Source organism: Dicentrarchus labrax, unplaced genomic scaffold (genome assembly GCF_905237075.1).
Source record: "Dicentrarchus labrax unplaced genomic scaffold, dlabrax2021, whole genome shotgun sequence".
Taxonomy (NCBI): Eukaryota; Metazoa; Chordata; class Actinopteri; family Moronidae; genus Dicentrarchus; species Dicentrarchus labrax.
The window spans coordinates 2,147,308-2,161,843 of NW_026136702.1; the positions used below are offsets into that span (position 1 = coordinate 2,147,308).

The window sequence follows — 14,536 nt, forward strand, 5'->3', positions numbered from 1 at the left end:
AAGGCATAAGATAATTAGAGCTAAAACTTATTGTACCTCATTAAGCAACAGTGGGAAACTAAATCCTGTCTGGCAAAGTGATAAACACAATATGCGCTTTAATATGTTACAGATACTGAATGATAGAAACAATATTTTATACCAAATATAAAGTAAAAACATTCAAATTCAATTCAAAACCCTTCAAATATGATGATGAAACGTTGTTCTTTTCCCATCAGAAAACAACACAACGACAGAAGAGAGCCGCGGTGAGGAAAAACAAACATTCATTCTCTGTTAATTTTCAGAACATCAATGGATTTCCTGTGACTGAATGGCACCCTGATCCTGCCTGAAACGCAGGTGTGGAGGTGAGTCACATCATTGATATTTAAACAGCACATCTGCTCCCCCCCCCGAAAATGGGTCGCAGACAGGCAAACACTGTTCTAATCCACAATAGGTCAAATGCTGGGGGATTCGGGCTGACCTACACGTTCACCTTTTCTCACTGGTATTTACCCAACACCGCAGAAAAAAACCAGGATGTGTTTAACTTTAAAAATAATCAATTCAGAATGTCGCAATCCAAATATGTACAGTGGCGGTCGCTTATTAGGAAGAGTTTAACCAGCGAGAGAGCAGACCGGTGGAGGCGTCCTGGAAGTCGGGCAGGGTGAGGTGGATGGAGGGTTTCCTGCCTCCGGGGCTGACCTCTGCCCTCTCCGCCATCGGTATACTGCTGCTGTCGTCTGTCTCGCTGCAACGCACAGACACGCACCAGTGAACATATGTACAGTGTAAACATTATGAACAAACACACTCAGAAATGCACCGTAGAAACCTTTGGATTCTGTGGATTCTATGAATTATTCACATCAAACTATTCTTTGACTGGCGATTAACGTACCTGCAGGTTTACTTTCAGATTTATAAATCAGTGGACATTTTTGAGAAAAGGAAAGTCTCTAACTTTGGTTGCATAAGAAGGAACTATAAAGAGAAACTATTACTATTATTAGTAGTAGAAGTATTATTTAATACTTTATTGCAAGAGTGCAAGAATTTACATATTTTTACATTTATTTACATATAATGTTTAAAATATTTATATATTTTATAGTGAAAAATTATAGCAAGCAATATATATATATACACTGTATTTATATGTTGCATGTTGCAACTAGATACACTACCTACATATAAATACACCTACGTATATATGTACTGTACACATATTCATACACATATATGCATATATATGTGTATGAATATAAAGTAAAGTAGGTTAGTATGATGGTTCACAATCACGTTTTCCACGCACGGATAATTCTAAAAAATACTAGAAAAGGTTATTTTATTGTCACTTACAGTGCAAGGTTGTACAATGATATAAATCCCTTCATGCTACATTTAGAAACAAAATAAAAATTTATTAATGAGTCATCAAAAAAATAGTAATTATAAAGAGCTGTTGAGGAAGAATTTATCTCACTTGCATTTCTTTGAAACTGAATGTTAATTAAACTGTTTCAATGGTATTTTTCATTCAAATTAGTTTTCTAAATTCAAAAACGTGCCTGAATTGTTGTGTGTGAACAAATATCTTCTACCATTACACACTTCAGTAATCATTAATGCACAGATTCTGTGTTTTATAACAAAGAATGAGTATAAACTGACACTTTTTTGCAAGAAAAATAGGAATTAATGGATATAAAATTATAATGTCAAGCAAAAACACGAGTGTAAAAGGTTCAATCTACATACCACCTCTTCTAGAAAACCCTGTTTAAACTGATACAGGATGCTGATATTATATATATATATATATATATATATATATAATTAGAGTACCTTCAGGGTTCCTGTTATTATGATTAATAATACAGCACTTTACTGCACATCAGTTAATCTACGATGTGACAACTTTGAAGCGCAATATCTCAAACTGCCCAGATAGAACGGATAGAACCTAATAATTCCCGGGTCAGGATATATCAGAAATGCATGAGTACACACACACACACACACACACACACACACACACACACACACACACACACACACACACACACACACACTAACACAATATAGATAATCAATACCACAGCAGCAGAAGACTTCCCCTTCATCATGCCCAGCAGTAAAAAGCACAAACACACGTCTCGCATCGTGCACGCTCACCTGGAGCGGCTGACGTCATAGCGGATTTGCCAGTGTTGCAGCATCTCCTCACAGGTCTGCAGGGCTGCGGCTGGACCGACGAGGGTTTCTTCCAGCTTCACCTTCGTGAACAGCAGACTGGAACAGAAAACACACACATTCCTTTATTTAATCTTATGCTGCTTGTTCCTGTTTTATTTCACTTAAAATGACTTGATTCAGAATGTTTTTTAATTTACTTAATTAACTTAATTAAGTTAGTTTTACTTAATTAAGTTACTTCATGTTCGATGTTATCAGTTTCAACAATTTCTTTAGTTAAATTAACTGACAAAATGAAAAAAAATATATAATACAGACAGAGAATTGTATAAAAAGTTCCCGAAACAGGAAATAATCTGCTCATCATTCATCCAAATCTCTCGTTTTACACAAACTTCCTGCAGTTCACTGTTTGGGTTCATTGTGCAGTTTTTAATATAACAGTAAAATATCCATAAAATATGTAACTGAGTCAGTTTACTAAATGATAGAAAAGGGGTCTCTTGTATCATAATGTCACTATTTTGAGATACTAAGTTAATATTTGGAGAAAGTTTCTCACTATAATGACTTACTGACGGCTTCCATAGAGAAGAGCCTCAGCTGTTTTGTTACCTGTATGGAAACCAACCTATAAACTGAGTAAATGAGCCTGAAGGAGTTTTATAGTTGGACTCAAACCAGTCAAACCTGTCCTTATTGTCACTGACCACATTAGCTGCAGTATGCACACACAACATGATATTCAGTGGGAAGAAGAACAGCCGGAAATTTGCCATTTCACCAGAAACTAGCCGATATCACAGCGGGCCGCAGCTGACAGTCGCTTATTTGGTTATAAAAATAAACACAATACAAAATACAGGCACACACACACGTGTTCATAAGCTCCTACAGTAGCTGAGTAAGTGCTCAGGACCCATCAACGTGTCTCTGCTGCATGCCGACTGAAGCCCACATGGATCAATAGAAACAGAGAGAGAGGGGGATAAAGATGGTCATCAACAAGCTCTAAGAGTGTGTGTTCGTGTGTGTGTGTGTGTTGAGAGGTTGATGAGTAGAGGCCGTAGAGTGTTTCCGCTCGGCCCTTTTAGTTGAAGACAACTGGTTAAGTGATGTGGGAGTCTCTGATGAGAACGTGTGTGTGTGTGTGTGTGTGTGTGTGTGTGTGTGTGTGTGTGTGTGTGTGTGTGTGTGTGTGTGTGTGTGTGTGTGTGTGTGTGTGTGAGTGTGTGTGTGTGTGTGTGTGTGTGTGTGTGTGTGTGTTGTAATTGCCAGAAGGGGCTCTCAGAGGATGCAGTCTGTCATGGGCATCACTCATCCATGAGTGTGAGGGGGAGAGAGAGAGAGAGAGAGAGAGACTATAGGGGTTCGTTACATCTGACGCCGGCCTGCCTATAGCTGTCCTCTGCCTCCCCTGTTGTTGAAGGCTCCTCCAGTTATTCTGTACTCTCCTGTCAGAGGGTGAGGGCGGGGGAGGGAGAGGGAGTGGGAGTGGGGGTGGGGGTGGGGGGCAAATAGAGTGAAAGGGAAGGATGAAAAAAAAAATGGATGAAGTGAAGGAGGGAGCGATCAATAGCTGAGCGAGACAAGCTTGTGTCAGGGGAGAAAACTCTCGGTGAAATGCGGCTCGTTACCGACTCACGGGTCGGTGGACGACCGGGGGGAGGGTGTGTGTGTGTGTGTGTGTGTGTGTGTGTGTGTGTGTGTGAGGAGAAGATGGAGGGATGTAGGAAAAGAAAAGTGTATGTGTGTGGGAGGAAGGGGGTTGGATTTTCTGATGTGCGGATGACAAGTGCTGCCGAGGGACGTTGTGTTAAGGATACGCCTGCCAGTAGGGGTCCACCGGAGTGTGTGTGTGTGTGTGTGTGTGTGTGTGCTCTAGGCTCCCCATTACCAGTGTGGCAGCAAAGCATTTAGAAGCATTGTGATGGTGTGAACCCATCCTAGTGTTAAAATGTGACAAGGTGTATGTGTGTGGGTGTATATCACACGTACAGAGAACTGACTCTTGCTGTGTATCCTGGATGTTCAACACAAAGCAGCACCTGAAACCCGGGCTGGTTCTCTCACTTCTTATCGCGTACTGCCACCTCCGTTGAGCTGCACCGACCACTGAGGTCACCAAGGTCTGGACCTCTGTATTTTTTCCAAAGGGTATACAATAAAAGTTGAGAAATAATTGGCTAAAAATAACTACTTTGATGCTTTTATGCCCCATTTCCCCCGTAGCAAGTTCAGCTTTTGGACCTCTGTATTTCTAAAACCCTGCAGCAATGCTGGTGAGGTCTCTGTGTCTCTGTGTAAACACATAACTACTAACACTTGTTAAAAAGAATTAGGGCTATGTTGTGTTCAGGGTTAGGGGATTTTGTGCATAATAAAGTTATTATAAGTTCTTTTGTATCACATGAACTCCTCTCTGTAAGTGGAGTTCTTATAGCCTGTTTTTTGTTCACTTGAAGACCCTGTAGGCCAAAACATTGCATCAACTTGGAAACGTAACACAACTGGGATTGGATCCACTTTCTTTCACTTTAAATAGCCTACCAAGAAAGGGAGGGATTATTCCCTTTGAGCCACATTCACACAGAAAGGGTAGAATTTCATTGAGCTTATAGAGGCTGCAGTGGAAATGTTGGTACGTATTGATAGCAAACAGAGAAAGCAGGGAGACATCTTACTATTACTAATGAACTTCGCAATGAAAGCCCAGCGGGAAGGAGACGCATTATGTCCTTTAAGCACCTTTTTAAGGTGACATATCTGTGCAGATAGATTCATTTTTCCCATAGCTAATGACTCTCAGTTGGAGCTCTTCTAAACCCGAGTTCATCATGAAACTCTTCCGGTTTAATCATCAGTCTGAAAGATTAATAACTACATTAGAAAAAGTCACATGTGCCGCTAACGCCAGGTGGAAGCTAAAGATTATGCTGTTGAGAAAACTAGTCACTTCACTTGCAATGTCCTGTCTTTCTATGTTAACACTGAGGATATTGTTGAAAGAAAACATTTAAATGGGAATACAGAATGGAGAAAAACACTCTGAAACCAGCATCGTAAAACATCGTCATGAGCACTTTGCTGCCTGTCATATGTCCTTTTCTCTCCCCACTCTCCTGTCACTCTTCAGCTGTCACTATCCATTAAAGGCACTAAAAGCCCCCCCCAAAAAAAAACCCCAAACCAACTGTGTTAGTCTTTCCACAGACTTTCCAACAATCACCAACGCTGGTTTAGTCAAAATAAACTCTTAATTCACAGTTAAATGTCAAAATATTCTCGAGGTACACACAGAGGGAGTGCTCAGGATGCTGTAACTCCACTATGTCTTATCGTTTTCTGCTATATTAATGCTCTAAATCTTATATATTACTTTAAGTTTGCATCAACAGCAGGTCAACATGTAGCAAATCAGGAAAAGGGGGACATTGTACTGAAATATATGTATAAAAACTGGAGAAATTATGAAAAATATAAGCTAAAGCCTTTATTCTCGCTGCAAGAATTTTGCAATTAAGTCAAAATAATTTCACTTTGTACGTCACAGAAAGTAATAGCAAACAGATCTAAGTCATCCAAGGAGAGAGTATTTTCCACCTTGTTATTCAGCACTCGATCACACAGCCCTGTGTTTCCCTCGCAGCACCAGAAAAGATAGATTTCATCAAGATTACAGCACTCAAAACTACACGTCAGATTACAAAGGCTGTCATCCCCCATGCAGCCTCCTGGGAGAGAGCCTGCACGGTGTGTGCAGAGCGTAGTGTTTGAGGACGGATGGCAGCGAGCGCTGTAGCTAAACGCGGTGGCCGGCTAAGAGCGGTGAGTGCCAGGGTAAACTCTGTATAAAAATAGCTAATAATGTTCCCTTGAAAAAGTGGTACATCTACAGTATTACTCATTCTGCACTCCCACAGATCAGAGTGTGTATTCTCTACAGGCACATGCACACACTCAAGTGCACACACACATCAAGTATATTTATATATTTATATATATGTACAGTGCATGCATAGAGATTAACACACACAAGCCTGTGCAGACATGTGTGTCAGGCTGAACTACACACACACACACACACACACACACACACACTTGTGCACGTGCACGTGCACAAACACACTTGCTCATGCTGCAACATCCCGTTAGATGAATGCAGAATCAAAGGCTGGGATTAATCATTCTCTTTAGTACAAACTGCGAGACCACGATCACTCTCTCTCTCTCTCTCTCTCTCTCTCTCTCTCTCTCTCTCTCTCACACACACACACACACACACATACACACAACCCTCCCCCTCTCTCCCTCTCTCGCCTCAGCTCTCTCAATCTGTAGCAGAATCCCATTTCACATTGAAATGCATGCCTGTTTACTGGGTGATTAAAATTTCAAAGAAAAGGGAGAAACGGAGACGGAGAGATAAAAAAAGATGAGAAAGAGAGGGTGAGAAAGAAAGAGAGAGAGGGAGAGAGAGAGAGGAGGAGATGGAGAGAGAGAAAGACAGAAGCCGGGGGTAGAGGATGTGGGAGAGAAAAAGGGAGGAAGGAGGAATTTGGTGTGCTACAGCGAGCTGACAGTTTGCTGTGGTGCAGAGAGGCAGTGACTAACAAGAATCACACACATGCATGCACACACACACACACACACACACACACACACACAGGGACACACAAACATGCCAGATTATGATCTTGTACACAAGCACACCCACATTCCCCCCCCACAAGTATACACACACACTCGACTGTCGCGGCATGCCCAGCACCATGCACGGCACAAGCTTTGATCTCTGATGCTCGCTCACACATCCAAAGCAAATGATATTCAATGAGCTTGTTACTGAGAAAACACCTCCTCCTCCCCCATCTCTCTCTCTCCTCTCTGACTCTGAGGTCTGCAACCCGGCCTCATCCCGACCGGTCCCGAGGGTACTGAGCTGTTCTGGCCTGGGTTTGGATTCATAACCATGTGCCTATCAGAGGTTGGGGCTAAAATACTGCTGATAATTAAAATGTTACTGATAATGTAAGCAAAATGTCTTTTGGAGACGATCACGTAGCTGTTTTACTTTATTTTTATTGCCTTTAACAGCTGAAGAGTGATAGGAAAGAGAGAGAGTACGACACGCAGCAAAGGTCTGTTTCGAACTATCCTCCCAACAGTTGATGAACCAATGCTTCTTGTTCAGGCTTTGGGGAGAAGCTTCTTTAACATCTCTGACGTGTTGTTGTGCAGTATGGTTAAAGGTAGTTCCTGCTTTACACAAACACACCGCTCTGCAGCAAGTTAACAGCCAAGCGGCGACCTCCGTCACCGGCAGAGGAAGCCAGAAGTAACAAAAAGCTGCAGTTCCTCTAACAGCCACTAGAGGCTGGTTCCAGCAGTGGGTCAATCTGTAAATCCTCAACTCCTCCACTAAATCCTCCACACTGGAGCTTTAATATAAAAATATTGATCGGTGCAGCTTAAAGTGATTGATCACAACCATATTTTTATTATTATCTTGAGAGTAGACTAGCAGTTGATCAGTGAGGAGAGCTGCTGGCTAGGTGCTTGCTTGGTGAGAGCTGTAACATTACCCATGATTAAGTTTCCATATTATTATTATTATATATACGAAAGGGCACACCGAGGGGCACTGGAGAGAAAAGATGAGGGAAAATGCTAAAAAAAAGAATAAATCAAAACATCTAGAAATTATCTAGCTAGTGCAAACTCATGTTACTGTTACTGTTATTAATTCAAGAAAGAAAATATATTTTAAACACCCCTCACAAAAGCGAGGCCCTGTCCATAAGCTAAAGCTATTGTGGCTTAGAAAGGTTTGTGATATTTCCAGTAATGTTCACAGTTACTCGTTCATTATGGACAGATTGAGACTCGGCCACGTGTTTGCTGCACTGCTACACTTTTTATTTCCACTTTGAGAGATTGAAGGACGGAAACTGTTGTTAGCTGTTGGTCCCGGGCCAGTTAAAAGCCCAAATGAACCGAGCCAGGTCAGGCTAGGGCAAACATATACTGCCTCCACTGTCTGTGTCTCTCTCAGTTACGGGGCATGACAAACCAATACAATTATTATTAGAAACATCAATCAATAGAGGTAAAATACAGTTAACAGACAGGCAGACTAATTCGTTATAATTCAGTTCTGCTCTGTTCCATTCAGCAGCGTATAGATTTATATCTCTCTCTCTCTTCCTCTCTGACTCAGTGTCTCTCTGCCGCTCCATAACAACAGTTTGGGAACAACAACTGATGCTGCCTGCTCTACCCATATGACCTCATGGTTACCGGGGCGATGGGGATTCCTGGCGCAGAGAGCGATGTGATTGGCTGAGCTCGGAAAAGAGCTCTTAAATGGGTCAAAGCAGTCAAGTGTCTCTACGGAGGATGTGTGTGTGTGTGTGTCTGAAGTGTCTGATTGTGCATCTAGAAAGAGACAGAACAGATTTCATCTTCCAATCACACATACAGAGCTGATCAGTGAAGCTTGTGTAATTCTAAAACCACCGTCTTTCCTGCATCCACCCACTCTGTCTCTGTGTTTTCTTCCTCCTGCCAGGCTCTCTCTTTGCATTCTTCCCTCGCTTGTTTCATCTATTTTCTTGTTTTTTTCCTCCTGCATTTCCTCTCCCTCCTGATGTATGGATGTACCCCATCTGTCTGTGCTGGGACCGTGGAGGCCAACACTGACCCCAAATGGCTGTATTACGAAATGCTTTACTGAGGTTTTGAAATGGAGAGAAAACACATCAGAAAGATGATGCAACGCACTTCTATGTTATGGTTAGTGTGAAATAACTGGGCTGGATAATTAATGTTGTGCACCTACGATGTGACGGAGCTTCATTCACACATAATGGATGCGTTTCAGGCCTATACTGCTGCTGACCTGCCTTAAACAATTTATTTTAAAGACGAATTCTTCGTTAGAGACATACAGATTTACATTTTAGTCTTTTCATCCCTACTTTCCATCGTCTTTGTAATTATTTCTCACAAAGTTAAAGAGCCTCTCCAGAAATGCATTAAGGCTGTATACAAATAGTCAGCTGGAGACAATAATGTGTGTCTGATGTGTTTTTTCTGCAAAATAAAAAGGTATAATTTCCTTATTAAAATCCTTAAAAAGTGTTTTTCTCCTTCTACCTCATTAAAAACTTTATGAAATATGCAAATCTTGTTCATTTTCTAAACATTTCCTGATGGACACAAACCTTCACTGTAAAGTCTCAGTGTTCGTTTGTGCACTGGTGGCTTCAAGTTTCTACATCACACTTGTATAAGTTGCATATTGGACCAGGTTTGACTCCCAGACTCCACCCCTTTAAAATCAGATATTCAGTGAGCTCGGAGAAACTTTCCACTTCCAGCAGATGAATGTGAAAACATCCTTCTAATGTCAAACATCCAACTGTAGGAACAAGCAGATAAACAGATTGTTGACTAGACTTTATCTAAATTAAGGTTAATCTGATATTCTTTAAATGTAAAAAGCAATATTATGCAATAATATTACATGTATGTGCATGTTAAAACTAAGTCAAGTAACATGAAGGGTGAAAACGTTGGTGATAGAGATGCCAACCCATAACTGAAAGGTCACAGGTTCAATCCCTGCCACGTGTCCTTTTAAAGTGCCCCAAAGCAGATCACTGCTCCCAAAATGATCCCAGTATAAATGTCAATCAGTTTTTATGTGTTTTTAACCCGTTTAGTGAAGCAGACAGGTGGTTTTATGTGTGGGACGACGTCGGGAAGTGGCGGTAGGGCTCGGGTCAGAGCTGCAGTGTTAAAAGGGTAAGGGTGTATGAGGGGCATAGGTACCGCAATGCAGGCCTCCACTCTTGCACGTCTAAATAAGGCGTCAAGTGGGTGTGTGTGTCCAACAAAGTGGAGCTGAGACACCCTATCCCTACAGAGAGGACTAGTGTTAGGACAGGGCCTCACTGCACCACTCACCGAGCTAGTCTTACACACTCACACAGAACAGCACATAAAGACTAAAAAGTACATCCGTACAGCTATCGATCGGTGCCTTATCCACAATTCACCAACACTTCCACCAACATTTTCTGCTGCCTGAGTGAGTGGGCTGGTTTAGTGGGTTTTACTTGAAGTTGCTGGGGTGCTGGCTGAGGGCCAGATTCAGGGTGTCCAGAGCATGACGGTGGTGTTTCTGGGCGCTCAGCAGCAGGGTCAGCAGGTGGAGGGAGTGTAAGTCATCCCCGCGGAGAGATAAAGCTGCCTGCAGGGGCTCTATGGCTGCTGACACCTGTCACACACACACACACACACACACACACACACACACACACACACACACACATTCTCGGGTGTAACTTACAATGTTTTCTAATAATTAATGTTAATATCTTTTCTCGTTTGTTGATATACCTGGCGTACGAGTGCCAGCTGCAGAGCCAGATACATGGCAATCTGTGCGTCCTGGGGGTCTAATGAATGAGCCCTGTGGAGGAGGGAGAGAGTCAACAGAGTAAACTTTTTATTAAAGCCATATGTTGTCATAAACTCCAAAGACCTGGGTCAGATTCCGGACAATTTATTTACTTGTACATGACTCAGGTCTGACTTTACAAACATTCAAAGCACAGTCAGGCAAAAAGGCCTGCAGTGTGAACGTATAGTCTGCAGCCACACCAGTGACTCCTAGAGGCTGAACTTAGGCACAGTCATGCCTTGAGCTAAATGTTACTGTTACTAAATGTACTAACATGCTCTCAACGACAGTGCTAACATGATTATGCCATGTTAACCATCTTAGTTTAGCATGTTACCATGGTAGCTGTTGCCACTGAACCTGTGCAGGTGCCAGATCATAAACCAAAGCATTTAGACAGACTTGTTGTTTTGACTTGATCACAATAGTTATTATAAATTCATCCATTTTATGGATTGAAAGCATGGCTGAGGATAAAATGCTACGTATGAATATGACACGTGTGATGGAGAATGGAAGAACCAGGACCTACTTGTTCAAAACATTTAGTGCTTTTTTGTTGAATTCATTGCGATCAGCTTTCAGAGTGGCTGCAGAGAGAAGAGGACAGAACCAAAAGTTTATAAAAATTGATGTGTTTAAAGTCCAGGTGACATGAAAACTGTAATTTTAACCCTTTAAGATCACATCCTCAGTTATACTGTTCCCCTATTTAACAATTTATACCAAAATCATTTTGTCCTGTCCTGGACAAATGGACAACAATGTGTCATGCCCGGAATAGTTTGGGAATGTCATATATCACTTATGAAGCAATAGCCAGGAGACACTAAGCCTAGCATAAACCTTTTTAAACCTTCATGTTAAACCACATGTCCCCTGCTTCCCCTGTCGTTTTCCTGCAGAGGATATATACATTTGTCAGTTTGTGTGTCCTTACCCTCGGAGGCCTGTAGACTGCAGCAGAGTCCCAGAGCCAGGTAGGCCCTGGGTAGAAATTCTCCGGCTTCTTCCCCCATAGACACCACACTCTGCGACAGAGCCTCAGCCTCCTCGAACTGGACACACACACACACACACACACACACACACACACACACACACACACACATACATATAAAACACAGACTCAGTATGCTTCACAATATGACAGCAGCATTGCGAGGTGCTACACCGTAAGCTGGACTCTCCTACACGAGTGTGAGACGTGGACATGGCTGAGGGGCAGCAGGGAACGGAGTATTGACGGCTGAGCCTGGTGTGAGTTTAGTGTGAGGACAGTCCGAGTAGATTCAGTTGAAGGACAACGCAGAGTTTGCTGAAGGACACACACACACACACACACACACACACACACACACACACACTCGCCCACACACGCAGCAGCAGTCTGCAGGCGGTGTGTGGCTGAGCTGAGCCGAGGTGCTCTGAGTCGGGGAAAAAGTGTGTCACAGTGTGTGAGGTATGGCTTGTGGCGGGCAGGTGGGTAGGTGGGCATAAGGAGGGGGGGATAATGCCTTTGACAGCACGCCACCGCAACAGCAAGCCAACTGCTCTGACAACCTCCTCCTCCTCCTCCTCCTCCTCCTCTTCTTCCTCCCTTCATCCTCTTCCTCTGCTCTCCCTCTCTCTGTGTCTTTGAATCCGGTCCTTGCGAGTTCAAAGCCTGCACACAATAGCCAGTCATTTAGACACACAGCCCCGTCCATGCTCATCTTAGGAGGATTACGTTTTTCTTTTTTTCCTGCCTTGAATGGGTGTGAAAGAAGAACATGTCGCTGCTGTCGGGCGAAAACCTTGTTTCTTAAAAAACTGCTCTTCAGGAATTTATAAAAGCAGCTTTGCTTTGCCGTTTTTTGTGGTGACGTCGTTTGGAGAGAGGGTGTCATGAGCCCTAAGATGCTTCACTGTCCCATACGTGCACATGTATAAAAGGAGCGTTATAAAAACCTGAACATGTATTATGAAGTTTGGTCTGGTCTGTGGGCCCACACTATGAGCAAAAAACAACATGCTGCCAGCTAGATAATAGCCCAGACTGTCCAGTGGGGCTGATGGTGGATAATGGTGGCCCATTTATGTAATGCCCCACTGCACTATGGCCATAGTGTCCCATTGTGATTAAGGCTGTAAGCTCCTTAGTGTCTTCGGCCTTCCATGATCTCCAGCCACTGACAGATGTGCTCTCTCCATTCGCCTCTGTTAGCTCCTCTTTTCTAATCTCTGACCCCTTTCTCTCTCTCTCTCTCTCTCTCTCTCTCTCTCTCTCTCTCTCTAACTCACCCTTGCTCATTCTCTCGCTCTCTCTCCCTCCACCCTAAATACCACTGTTGATGTGACTTTCTCCCTCCTGTCCAGATCATGAACAGCAGGACTATCCAAGCTGGCCGAGCTTCAACTGTGATGCCTGAGTGACCCCCGGTGTCAATCCCGAAACATCAGCGACACGGTGCGGCTGTGTTCTGACTTTCTATGTACACTCACTAAACAGTCGACAAAGCCGCCGTGCCTGTAGTGCAGAACCGTGACGCAACTTCACCTTTCAGCTTGCGAGTGTTTGCTGAGGCTGAGGGGGCAACGCTGACTGTACAACGCTGACTGTACGAGCTCCGCGTTCACATACAGATTCATTAGTTACAGATGGAGATGGTTTGTAAACCTGTGAAATTTGAGCCTTTAATTCATTACAGTTTGGCTTTGTGACAAGTCCAGACTCTGCTGACACTGACTGGATGGGTACTTTAAGTCAGTGGTTTGCAAACTGGGGTCTGGGAACCAACAGGGGTCTTTTTAGAGCATTAATTCCCAGAGACTGGGTCACAACCCAGGAGATTTAATTTGGGTCACAAAAATGTACATTATTTTTGTGATGTTGGAAATATGAGATCCTTAACTCCTGCTAAAGGCACTTAAGTTGTTTTGTTTATAAAGTGAGTTCTGTAAGAAGGAGATGGGGTCTCCAAACTATCGCTACTGTGAGGGAAAAACAAGCCTGTTAAACTAAATGCTTTCATTTAGTCTCATTTATAAAGTACTTAAAATGTGTTATACTGATGATAAAGTTGTGATTTATCAAATGTATATCTCTTCTAAATGGCTTCTTTACGTGTTTAAGAAAATATGATGTGCTAAAAGCATTAAAAATGGTCCCAAAGCGTCTGTATGAGACTCAACAATCACCCATCTTTCTCCACTCTGATTGGTTGTTTTCATTCGGGCCCTGGTGGATTCTTGCTAAAGCTATTAGGAGCACTAGAACAACCTGGGGATTCCTTTCTATGGACATCATTTCTTTCATCGTCCTTTGTTTGCTATTTGTGTGCCGTGCACTTTGTACAGCACAACTTGATTTGAGGGACGAAGAGTGTCCACAAGAAAAAACACATTTTCTGTTGCAGCAATAAATATTTTCTTTCCTTTATGCAGAAGTAAACATCTGCTACCCTGTATGTACGCTCTAAATGCAGGAGTTAGGAAGTGCAGCAGTGCAACCATGCATGGCTGAACAGACATGGAAAACAGCTCCACCTACAGAAACTCATCCATATAAATGTTTATCACAGCAACAAGTAATTCTGGGAAATGTAGAGCAAAAACATCACAGCAAGAGCACAAGTAGCATAAAAAATTATTCTTTAGGTCATAAGTATAACTGCATGTGTTTGTGTGTGTGTGTGTGTGTGTGTGTGTGTGTGGTGTGTAATTCTTCTTTATACCAGTGTATATGGATGTTTTGTGTGTATTCACCCAGTGCAGTTGACCAATGCAGACTTTAGCAGCCAATAGGGGCAATGAGGGGTCTTCTGGTCTCATCCTGGCACACTCTTTAAATACAGACACGGCACCAACTCCCTGCAACACACACAGAAACACACA

At 42.7% G+C, this 14,536-nt stretch overlaps 1 protein-coding gene across 1 annotated transcript in view; it reads right to left on the bottom strand.

Annotated features, from left to right (window-relative positions):
- ttc7a (tetratricopeptide repeat domain 7A) overlaps positions 1-14,536 on the bottom strand; it is a 57,145-nt gene that overhangs the window by 18,220 nt on the left and 24,389 nt on the right. The window contains exons 12-18 of the mRNA XM_051427875.1: positions 14,408-14,512; positions 11,601-11,718; positions 11,193-11,250; positions 10,597-10,669; positions 10,314-10,474; positions 2,170-2,286; positions 630-742 (exon numbers count right to left, since the gene is read on the bottom strand). Of these exons, the coding sequence (XP_051283835.1) occupies positions 630-742; positions 2,170-2,286; positions 10,314-10,474; positions 10,597-10,669; positions 11,193-11,250; positions 11,601-11,718; positions 14,408-14,512 (745 nt within the window). The remainder of the gene's footprint in view (positions 1-629; positions 743-2,169; positions 2,287-10,313; positions 10,475-10,596; positions 10,670-11,192; positions 11,251-11,600; positions 11,719-14,407; positions 14,513-14,536) is intronic.